The sequence below is a fragment of the Varroa jacobsoni genome, unplaced genomic scaffold, assembly GCF_002532875.2.
Source record: "Varroa jacobsoni isolate VJ856 unplaced genomic scaffold, vjacob_1.0 scaffold_253, whole genome shotgun sequence".
Taxonomy (NCBI): Eukaryota; Metazoa; Arthropoda; class Arachnida; order Mesostigmata; family Varroidae; genus Varroa; species Varroa jacobsoni.
This window is the reverse complement of record NW_019213155.1, coordinates 975,262-987,694: the sequence shown is the minus strand read 5'-3', so window position 1 is coordinate 987,694 and position 12,433 is coordinate 975,262. Positions and strand designations below refer to the sequence as shown.

The 12,433-nt window shown below is 41.5% G+C and overlaps 1 protein-coding gene across 1 annotated transcript in view; it reads left to right on the top strand.

Moving 5' to 3' along the window:
• Positions 1 to 12,433, top strand: part of didum (dilute class unconventional myosin) — a 26,391-nt gene extending 13,958 nt beyond the window's left edge. The window contains exons 2-9 of the mRNA XM_022830120.2: positions 2,817 to 3,066; positions 3,355 to 4,246; positions 4,423 to 4,619; positions 6,994 to 7,212; positions 7,490 to 7,618; positions 8,559 to 8,830; positions 9,359 to 9,717; positions 9,965 to 12,433. Coding sequence (XP_022685855.1) covers positions 2,817 to 3,066; positions 3,355 to 4,246; positions 4,423 to 4,619; positions 6,994 to 7,212; positions 7,490 to 7,618; positions 8,559 to 8,830; positions 9,359 to 9,717; positions 9,965 to 11,155 — 3,509 coding nt within the window. The 3' untranslated portion in view covers positions 11,156 to 12,433. The remainder of the gene's footprint in view (positions 1 to 2,816; positions 3,067 to 3,354; positions 4,247 to 4,422; positions 4,620 to 6,993; positions 7,213 to 7,489; positions 7,619 to 8,558; positions 8,831 to 9,358; positions 9,718 to 9,964) is intronic.

The following is a 12,433-nucleotide window of genomic DNA, read 5'->3' as shown; positions in this document are numbered from 1 at the left end:
GCACCTTCTCAATGCAGGACTGCCTGAAGATAATAAAAACCAATTAAAATATAGCCCCCTGTATATAATTAGAGGTAGCTGCTTTGAGCTAACATTGCTGCTATAAAATATGGCAAATCTAGTTAGAAATGACAAACCAATACCAACTGGTAAAGTTAAGTAATGCCCCATAGAACTTTTCCCATTGATATTACTGGCAGAACAAATAGATTATCGTTCGACACATATCAAACGGAACAAAAATAGCTATTTCGTTCCTTTGTTTACTGAGTAGAATATTTCAATTGGAAGATCTACGAATCATAATAGCCCATCATTTATGCTATAAATAATGGGGTATTATCGTTGTCCACCATTGTTTCCCTGTTTGCGACTGAAGCGTTGTCTTACGGTCAATTTTCGTGCTGCACAGAGGAGCCTACTGCTGGTGCCTATGCATTTTTGTCGTTATTATCGCGGCATATTTTACGAATAGATAAATATAAAAATCGAACGTGCGCAGCTCAGAAGAACTTTACAGTATCGGTAATAACGATTCAGCTGTTTGTCGGAACTGCATTGACAGCTGATGTACGACATTTTTGATTTAGGCCATTTTGTGTCATTGCTCTGGCTTTGTATTACTTTCTCGCTGCTGTGTCTGGTTGACTGTCTGCGTATGGGTACACGAATGTGCAGAAAACGCGTCCCAGCAGTCGATCCAACAGCTGAATACGAAAAACAAGGGTCAGAGATGACGACAATCGTGAGGAAACAAAGTGGAACATTTACCACAGAAGAGGGACGCGAGCTCCGTTCGCTTTTGAGCGACGTCGACAAGAAAGGTGCCAGCCACCTGCTGCTTTGATGCGGGCGTCTATGTAGCTTCTTTTTGGCAGCTCGGTGTTCCACTGTATCTTGCGTTTAGGCTACTTTTGACTAATACGTGTTTGATTTCGAACGTGTTGCCACAAGAACTGGTCACTTCCTACAGCCCATTTCAGGGTTACTTCTTCTTGTATTGTGCGCTATTGTGGTATGGTTCAAATACCGCAGTCCTGCGAAATATTGGGTACGAATAGTGATCGTAATAGAGCTGACGGCCGTCTAGCTGGTTTGTCCTTTTTCGATATACAGGCCGATGCCCGATTCACATTTGCTTAGCAAATATTGCATTTATTTTTCTTTCGATCTACGTTCGTTGAACGCGGCCATTGTCATGATCTATCTATACGTAACCGTATATCATGCTTTACATCCCTAAGCCATGGGGGTTCCAAGTGCATCTACACGCGGATTCGAAACTAGACCACCCCTACGTTTAGTAGACGAATATGTTATCCGCTACACAGTTGTCGAGGGCCACCATCATCTGTCTAGCCAGTAATAAGCAGTGGTTCAAGATTGTAGACGAGGCAGGTAAATTCGCCAAAGAGCTTTGCCGAGAAGTCGCCGGGACTTGGTTTTAGTACTGCCATAATAGAACGTGTTAAACTTCAACATTTTTTGGGAAACTATATTGAATTGTGCGCGTTAGTGAAACGTTCAAACTAGTATACCAGTTTAGATATCTGCTAAAAAAAAGAAACAACAACAAAGGAAATATGTGTTTGAACATACGTTTTTTTTTTTTCATTAATTGCCGAAATAGCACGTAAAATGAGACCCAATTTTCACCGGTGGTTCCAGCGTACAACTTCTGCCTGGCTTTCGTTTATTGCTAGTGGCCGTGTGCAGTGGTTCAGTAGTTAGACCGCCATATTTTTGCTCTCGTATCCGCCCTCTTCCATAACATTCTGACTGAGTCAATCCCGTACCAGCGTCGCTATGCGAACGCTCATATTAAAAACGTCTCGTTATGCGTTAAATTAGAAAGTCGCTATACGTTGCACGGACAATCTAAGTACATCGGCAAGGTATCGCTAATGAAATACTATTACCAAAATACTGATAGTAAAACATGGCATACATGCTAGCTAAAGGAGCATTGAAGTCAAGCTGACAGCTGACTGAAATGTTCGAATGAGGTGTCCAAGTCATCGACACCATTTTGTTGTTGTTCCCAGTACTCTGAACGTAAATTACGTACGTCTAGATATTGCATGTAAAGCTATTTAAGACCTGTGTAATAACACCTATATTCGTGGCAGAGAGCCCTCATAACCTAACTGGATCATCTTGGGTGCATTTTGAAATCAGAGATTAAAATGTACACGTGACAATAATACTTCTATGGTAAACTAGTTATATTAGACGGACATTAATACGCGTATTAGAAAGCATTCTTATAAAAAGGCACAGTAAGGAACTCAATCTACTAAGTAGGTCTAACGCGTCTTCTGGAGTCTGGCAGGCATCACCAGCAGGAATGATTCTGTTGGCAGAAGTGCTCTCAGCTATAATATTTATTTAGTCGGAACTTGTTTACATTACGTCATTCTGAATAATTAAAAAGAGCTTTAAACTTGGTATAATATAAAACGACTTTTAGATATTAAACTAAGCATAAGCTTCGACCTTTAAAACTAGCTGTCTTTGTTTGATTTCCGACAAACTCTTCACTTGGCACAAGGTTTAATAAAATACAAGTACTTAGTAAAATAATGAGAACGAATTATCACGCCGAGAAGCTTGTATGCATCAACTCGGTGTCTGTTTGTACACCCACCAACCGCTCCTGATGGCTCCTAGCGTAAAACGAAAAGCGTCTACGCGCAGTTTCGAACCTAGCCCATCTCACACGTCTTTGAGTTCAGCAGGCAAACACGCTAGCAATGTATCATCGAAAAAAAACACTAACGGTGCCTATTGCTATTAATGTGTCCTCTTTTCTTCAGGCGCGAAGAGGCAGCACAAGATGACAGTCGGCTTCCAGTTTCGGCTATCCCTTCAGCTACTTATGGAGACCCTTAACGCGACGACGCCTCATTATGTGCGATGCATTAAGCCGAACGATGATAAAAGCGCCTTCGTCTTTGATGTTCATCGAGCAACGCAGCAGCTTCGCGCCTGCGGCGTTCTCGAGACCGTACGAATTTCGGCAGCCGGATTCCCATCACGCTGGACATATGCTGAGTTCATGCAAAGGTAAAAACGAAAATATAACTTATCTGTGAACTGTAAGTATTAATTATATGCGCATGCTATCTTGCTCTGCAGTTGACACTTAGCCGAACCAATTATGCGCCTTTAGACTAAGAGCTACTGCCGTTTGGTGTGCACTTCCCCGATACAAGTGCACCCTATTTAGAATTGGTCGCATGTATCATAGCTACTAGGCTTATACAAATCTATGGTGCCCTATTAATGCGCCTAGAAAAGTATAGGTTGAACAATACGCAACCTAACACTCTAAATCTTCTCGATATCTTGCAGATACCGAATGCTGGCAACGGTTAAAACACTTAAAAATAACGTCGACCAGAAAGAAAATTGCGCTAAAATTCTCGAACTCGTACTTAAGGATCCAGATAAATTTCAATTTGGCAAAACCAAAATCTTTTTCCGCGCAGGCCAAGTTGCCTACATGGAGAAATTACGAAACGATAAACTCAATCAGGCAGCTGTTATGATCCAGAAGGTGATCCAGGGCTTTGTCTATCGACGAAAATACCTCCGTATTGTTAAAGCCGTTTACGGGATCCAACGATATGGACGCGGTGTCCTCGCACGCAGAAAGGCCCAGACACTACGAGAGACGACTGCGGTGACGAAGATCCAAATGGCAGTACGGGGCTTCTTGGCCAGGCGAAAGTACCAAAAAATCAAAAAGCTTACATTACAGCTACAGTGCCTGGCTCGCGGTTATCTGGCCCGAAAACGTTGCGAGGCTGTTCGGCGCGATCGTGCAGCTGTCGTTATACAGACTCAGGTACGCGGTTTCTTGGAGAGACGTCGATTTGCGCGTTCAATGCGTAAGGTTGTACTGTGCCAAGCTGCAGTTCGACGATTCCTCGCCAAGAAGCTGCGTAAGAAAATGAAGGAAGAAGAGAAGAAGGTCGAACACTGGAAGACGCAGTATAAGGGACTTGAGAATAAGATTATCACGCAGAAACAGGAGATGATCGATCTAGCAAAGGCTAGAGACGAGGCCCGTAACAAACTGGCAACCGTCGAAAACCAATGGAGGGACAAGGTCCGAACACTTGAAGAGCTTCTCAAGGTTGCCAATGACAGGAATCGAGAGTACGAAGAGAGGATGACCGCCCTCAACGAGGCGCTGGAAATCTCACGAAAGGAAAAGCTGGATGCGAAAGAAAAAATTCAGGTCAGTAGGCTTCTGGTTTCGCGTTCGTGCTGATGGAAATTTTCCTATAAATAGATTAAGAACTCGAGTCCTATAATATGATGTAGTTTGTTTATTTATTCAGTGCACATATAAGTCGACGACAAACCAAGTTTTCCAGAAAGTGAGTTCTTACTGCTTCCACTAATTCTTCGCAGGTATTAAGCTGTGAAATTGAACAACTAAAATCACCTGCAAAGGAGATTCCCGTGACCGTAAAGGAGTCTATAGTTGCGCAGCTGGTCCTTGACCCGCCACATAATGTTCCGAGTATCGATGGTGTTGCTAATAGGTGGGCTAACGAAAAGAAACTGCTGGTGAAAGAGCTAGAGGAGCTCAAAACTGATTATCAGCGGTGGGTTTTCTTAAATTCTATTAATTTGTATATTGCTTAATAACTATAATTGCGTATGCTCGTCTTTTACATTTGCTGCTATTGATCCGAATTTTTGTAAACATTTTTACTTTGTTTCGGTAGTCGTTCACTTTATAGCTACATTAAATATTTTTGAACATATTATTGCTCGTTACGAGCATCTAAATAAGTGGGATTATGTTATACGTTCGGTTGGATTGTAATCCTATGCGTCTTGCGCAGGAACACCGCTTGGACTTTACGTATTAAGACCGTGGATTAACTGACTTTTTGAAGGTGGCTTGAACAACTAAATAGCGCATTCAGCCAAAGGGCATACCGATTCCAAGATAACTACTAGTTTCTGATTTGTTGTGTGCGTATTTTTTTTCGAAGTATTTCACCTAATAAACAACTAATTTAATATACTTTGCTTCTCTTTTAAATATGCAACTGATCATGGTAGTTAGAACCTGTCAAGTGCGATGATACGTATCGTCTTGGCGTTCGGGTACACTATGGGTATGATAAAAATAAGATCGGTGGGTTTGTATAGATCAGTCGACAGTGTTGGAATTAAGTCACGCTATCACGGCTTCGTCGTAGCGTTAGAACGGGCAAAGGAATCAGAGCGTAATCGTGCCGCCTTGTAACAATGACGAGTATATTGATTGGAAAGAGTGAACACCCAGAAATATAATAATATCTAAGTTATATTATTTTCTTACTGACTCTTTTTTCGATTTTTTCGCGTGCGCGTGTACAACGCTTTCTATGTATTTCTCACGCTAGACGTGGATACAAACTATGGCATGGCTCACTGATGGGTATGCCAACAATTGGCATATATTAAAATGTCTCATTTCTTTTTACACGGTTCGAAGGTGCGTGGCATACATTTAAAAAGTTGGCGAATGATGACGCACCTTAACGTGTCATTAAGGCGTCTATAACTTTATGGACTGATATGCTCCTTCCCCCTTACTGACATTGTAAGGTATTATCGCTCTGTGACGGTAGAAACGAATATTTCATATGGATCGAGTATCAAGATAAGACTTTGTCCAAATGACCTACATACAACACAAGCGTTTAAATCTAGGAACGCCTTACGCTTTCGTTACCTCAGATCGTCGCCTATAGTAACGTGTGTGTATATACGAATGTTACCGTCATTCTGAAGGCAAAGATCGGTGACTTTCGATTTATGTTTCCATAGTAATAATAAAAAAAATGGTCTTCATTTAAACTATTTTATAAAACATCACTACGTTATACACGCATTATATGCTACAATTCATATTTATACCCTTTATTTGACCAACTGTTAGAGTCGGCTCCCCGTAGAGGGCTCCGTATTTGGTATTAGCGTGCTCCACATTAGATTAAGTGCTCGACGGTTCGACGTTGATCAGCCGCTTTCAGTTCATCTATGGTAACTTTTGCAATCCGCTCAGAGCCGTTTTGCCGGTTGTGTAGATCACGCCGTTCGAAGTTTGTGTAACTCGGCCTGCCGATCGCTGTAAACCTCGCTTCCTATAACTTTATTTTAGACTGGCTGTTCACAATATCACAACGTAAATAGTAGAACACTCACTATCAAATGATGAAGACGGTTATATTATTATTTATATATTTATAGGTATTTATTACTCAATAGAATCGAGCGGATTTTCCGTCAAAAGGAACGGCTGCGTGAAAGAATATAGGTAGCAGGCAGTGGCGCCAATCGCTTCTCGTCACTTCTCTGTCATTGTGTGCTTATGAAAGCCGTACATTTTCAGAAACAAGTATCGACCGATATTGTTTTTCTCTCCGTTTGTACAAACGCAAGTAAAACTATTTCTCGCAATGTCATTTCCAAAATGGCGGTTCGTCGCCAAGGCATTATCGTGAACCGTTGAATTTTACCAACATATTTCATAAGAAAATGGCATTATTCATAGTTTACTTCATAATAATACATTGACAAGCTATTAGTTAAGCCGTAATTTACCAATGCATGTCGGCGCCTGTAGGGCGAAGAGGTAGAGGGTATGTCGAAAACGGGTCTAACGATTATGTGTCTTCTTTTGGTATTTAGTTTGCCGTAGCAAATACGGGGCCGAAATACCGTAGGTAAACACATTGTATGTATTGCACTCTAGTTACCTATACGAATTCCTGTCAAAAACAAATTTACGAGGCATGTGAAACAGTTGCGGATCCCTCGAGGTGCAAGTAAAAGAAAAACAATCCTCTAGTCGTCAACATTTGTAGCGACAATTTATCTTTTTGCATTTTGTCAGCAATAGCTTCCCAACACAACCGGTCTATGCAGACGTTCTACAATTAAATGACGTTTTCCTTCGTTTATTTGTTTGATATTGGCCAGACTTCTAGAAGAGCGCGATGGAATGATGTCAAAGATCTACGGAGATTCCCATTCTAGTCCTTCGAATACATTGCGGGTACATCAGCCGCACAATCAGCACCAACGGACGCCGTCGGAAATCAGTGCAGGCAGCGATCTTGGACGCGAAGGAGAAGAAGTTATGGACGCTCTGGAGCGTGACCATGGATATGGGACCGTTAGCAGGAATGGCTCGATCAGGTTCGTTGGTGCTAGGAACACCTGGGCTAAACAGGTCCTTTAAAATTAGCTACACTATGATTTGGGTTTGCGAACTATGCAGCTTAGTACAAAGATAATACATTAGATTAGACATGGCTGTATTTTCGTACCTCCTAGTATACACGCACTACTCATCTGAAGGTAAAGAACATGGCTTATTTAACTGATTCTCAGATTTAAGTTTTTCGAAGTGCTATCCGATCACGATATTAATATCAGTCGAATCCTTACACCAGTATATCTGTTTGTGCTGTAGGGAGGATGTTACGACAATTCTGAAGTTCGAGAAGCGTGTCAAGGATCTGGAAGCTCAAAATGCCCAACTTGCCAAGCAGCTTGAGTATCAGCAGCAAATGGGAGAACCCTCCGCTAAGGATATGATGAGGTGCAACTAAATTACTTTTACATTTAATCCAGTACTAATCCATTGATAATTCAGTGAAAACCTGAATCGGGTTTGTTAATTTCAATCCAAAAATCACTTCAATCATTGTGGCTAACTTTATATACATATATACGGGACTGCCCGGTAGAAAACAACTCAGTATATTTACATAAATCATATTTTGATACAAACTTTATACATTTACGATTTTACCTCTAATACAACAAATCCAAAAAAGGCCGCCTTAGCTTTCTTCTTATTCGCTTCACCTAGTATTTTTTATCACTTTCATGTGCGGAACGCTCATGTTGTTTCGTACGGCAAACTTAAAACGTAATTTATCTATCATTTAGTTTAATTATTAAGTACGACCTTATTCTAAGTAGAAAATAGCATGCCATTTTATAGTGGGCATCATTGTTCTAAACCCAGATGTCTGTGTTAATATGTTTAAATAAACGGTAAGTAGCTCAAATACGACGTCGTATTTCAACTAGATCGAACCTGAATAAACAGATTTCCTACTTGAATGAGCGTAGTGAGAAGGACTGATTTATTGTACGACAAAATGCAGAATGAACGGAAATAGACAACTGCAAGCTTACCATATATGTTGCTACGTAACAAGCTATAAGCCAGTGCTCTACTGCCCTAAACAAGCAAGAACAACATAATGTGATACGTTCGTTGAATACATCAAAGACGTGATGGCAGCACTATGGTTTGCCATTATGTGATGGTAACGCAAAAATATAGACGAGAAACTGGGGTTTACATTTGAGCCTATTAACAAAACAGCAGAGTATCGATTCGAACAGTACAAGTTACTCACAAATATTACAAAGCGATGTTTACCATGGACGAGATGCACGGCTAGTAATTATCTATACGTTCCAGCAAATTTTATACGTAAACACCTTTTTTTGTTAATGCACTTCAGGCTTCACGAACTGGTGCGCGAAAACACTAAGTTGAAAGAGTCTCTGAAAAACATGTCCATGGCAGAGAGCTCACGGGACAGCGATCTTGCGTCATCGTCGCTATTTGAAGATGGCAGAGACAATGCCAATAACGGCACAGATGATCGCAGCGCAAAGACGCGAGCTCTCCTAGAAGAGCTTTGGGCAGATTTGGACACGAAGAAGGAGGAAATCCATTGCCTTCGGGAAGCTCTTACCCGAGAGGGTCAAGGAATATTTCACGTACCTAACCGTAAGTAAATGACGAAATGGCCGGCGGGCCAATTTTTGACGGTTTGAACTGTCTCTATCGAGCGGAATGAAAAGTATGATCTCAGTATGAGATTATTCATGTAAGATAATAGTGAGGATCTCGGATCTATCGGTTCTTTATACTATTTAACGCGGAACAAATCAAAGGAAACAATCAGCTCAGTTAACTTGATCGGTGAATTTAGGCCTAAGCCCTCCGACTGCAGCAAGTGCGATATTCTGTATGATGATGCAGAAGCAAACAAATCCGCCAAAAAACGTCTTTGTGAAAGATACCGAATTAGTGCGCACCATACCAATGCTTGATTTTTTACCCGTTGAACCGCACGAGTGGACTGGAGAACTCTGACGTTTACGTAAAATAAAAGCTAGATTCTATTTTTATGTATACGTCCTGATAGTCGTAACACAAGGTGTATCCACATCTAGGAATACATCCATCTCGGCCAGTATTCTATGCAACAAGCTTTAACCTGTTCGCTATACTATGAATGAATGCATTTATCAGGCGAGGAGGAGGGTGAAATCTACATGGCGTTCGAGACGCAGAAGACTATGCTGAACCAACTGGAGAATGAGTTGAAGTCAGTGAAGATGTCAGCACGCGATTGTGAACAGAATCTCAATGCAGAGATTCGCCAGCTCCGTGAATACAACCAGAAATTGCAGCAGATTATTTTAAGCGAGATGACGCCTGCAGAGAAAGCCACCTGCTTTTTGCAAGGTGAAATCGCCAGGCTCTCTCGGGAAAATGTTGATCTTAAGGAAAAATATGACCGTACTATTGAGCAGATTCGAAGGCTCAAACGACAGAACAAGATTAGCAGCAACCAACATAATCATAATCATGCGGATGTCTCTGATTCAGTAAGTATTGACGACGAGCTAGATGCTGATGGCGGTAACAATAATAGATTAAATGAACAAGAGCATTGTTTCTTGTTTATAACAGAGCATAATATTCTTCCGTACTCTACTTAGAGATGATCCAGCACACCTTCTGTATCTTCTACATGCACAGAACTCTAGATCTCATGTACGTGCTTCTCGAGCTTATTTACACATAGCGTTTTATTATTATACAACTGTTTCCTACTTCTTCTACCGTTTGCAGATGCCTATGATTCGACACAAGACAGAAACAACGGGCTCGTTCCTAGGCATGCTTGAATACAAAATTGAGGACGAAACTCATATTATTCGATCGCTGATCATCGACCTTAAGCCAAAAGTCACTCAGCAGTTACTGCCAGCCCTCCCTGCGTTCATTCTGATCATGATGATTCGGCATGTAGACCATTGCAATGACGACCAAAAAGTTCGCTCCCTCCTGAACAACGTTATCACGAACGTGAGGCGAGTGATTAAGAGACGTAAGGATGACCTGGAGTACACCGCCATGTGGCTGACAATTATGTATCGGTTCTTCAATAACCTACGCCAATACTCCGGTGAAGAAGTATACCAGAACGAAAACACAGCTCGACAGAACGAGCAGTGCTTGCGTAACTTTGACCTCTCGCAGTATCGACAAATCATCAGCGACATCTGCCTGTTCATCTATACACAAGTGATCCGAGCCATGAGCGAAAAATTGCAGAGAATCGTTATTCCAGCCATCATCGAACACGACGCTACCGGCGGCAGTCAGCTGTTTCGTCGGAAGGCGTCCTTGTGTCGTGACACGCCCGGAAACGAGATAGATTCTACAAAGGCGCTCGATCAACTCCTTGACGAGTTAAGCGCCTTCAACAAGCTAATCCAGTCGCATCAGGTGGATGTAGACGTACGTGTTGTCATGTTCAAAGAGCTTTATCATTTTATCTGCGCAATGTCGCTCAATAACTTGCTTCTACGCCGAGATATGTGCCATTGGTCAAAGGGGGTGCAAATACGACATAACTTATCACGTCTTGAGCACTGGAGTCGTGAACAGCATCTCTTTGGTGTGAATGACCATCTTGCGCCTGCTATACAGGCCGTTCAGGTCCTGCAGGCGAGAAAACGCGAAGACGATATACCTGATATTTGTGAAATGGTTCCAAATTTAACCAGTGGACAACTATTGCGAATTTGCCAAATGTACACGCCGGTTGAGGGCTACGAAGAGTCATTCTCGCCTAGATTTATTAGCCGATTGCAGGAGTATATCAAGAACACGTTCCCCAAAGACAACTCGAAAGACTATTTAATGGATACAAAAGCGCGGCTTGCTGTACGCTTCCAGTACATACCAAGTGATGTCCAGCTTGAGACAATTACGGTGCCGGAGGTGCTGAATCTGCCAATGCTGAAACGAATCTAAACTGAATGTTACCATCAAAGAAATCACCAAAAAGAAAGAAATGAGGAACATCGGATTGTCGAATATAAGTGACCTATCGTCGACGCAACGACCCGTCAAAACAGGCTCATCGTGGCTGATCTACTGCACGCCAAACGGTCAACATTACAAGGTGATGACGAGAAATAAATTTTATATATGGAGTGAGCTGAGTGTAACTAGTGAAACGATGTTGCGCGCGAAATTTAAAAAACACAAAAAAAATCCTGTAGGATTTGACTAGAATCGTGCCTACACACATACAAATACGCAACTATACATCTATGCATACATATTGTCCCAAAGCATTCATAAAAAGCGCAAATACTTTGGTAGAAGTGGACGCTTGCACACTGTATACAATGCATCACAATATGCGATAACTAGCAGAGGACAAGCAGGCCAGACCGAAGGCGGGAAAAGGTCCTGGAAAAGGCTGGCTAAGAAATAGGCGTATCGTAGCTTGGCCAAGTAATAATGAAGAACATGTCGGAATAGCCATTGTTAATGACTAATCAAGCCAGTGTAATTAATTACACAATGGAACTTCCACTTTTATCTAAGTAGAGTTTGTGCGTTGCGGAATATGCGTTTTTAGCTAGAATTGATGTTATTACGAAAAGCCATATATACACTAAAACCTTACGACGACATAATAGCGGTGATGAAACCGATGGTGAATTTTGTGATAGCAGAAATGTGTCACACGTATACGCATTGATAAAAAACGAATTGGCAATGATTCAAATAACTGTTGGGTACAAGTGATGGCGCGTAAAGGCACCGAACCAGAGAAGAAATGAAGACATCTATATGTAATTCTTCTGTATGCTGTTGAATACTTTGCTAATTGTGTTCATTACTGCTACATAAGAATCAATCGCGATTAGAAACAGCAGCTTTTTCTTTCGACGCCTGGTCATAGTGAGAGAGAGTGATACTACAAAAAAGCACAAAAAAACACAAATTATAGCCTCTACGGCGACGAGGCCCTCGCGAAGCCTAACGTCAAACGTGACGATTGTGATGATCTGTCTGCTACTCTGTTATGCAACTAACTTGTACAGGCGCAAACTCTGATAGGCGTCGAACATGTTTTTTATTTATTAAATTGCTTCTGTTAGATGTCGCAACGCAGAAATGGGGCGTTATCGATAATTATCTCGCCTTGCTATATATATACATACATACATACAGTAAAATATGTAGAAAATGATGGTGGTGACTGAATAATAACAACAAGTAATGCTGGTAAACTCA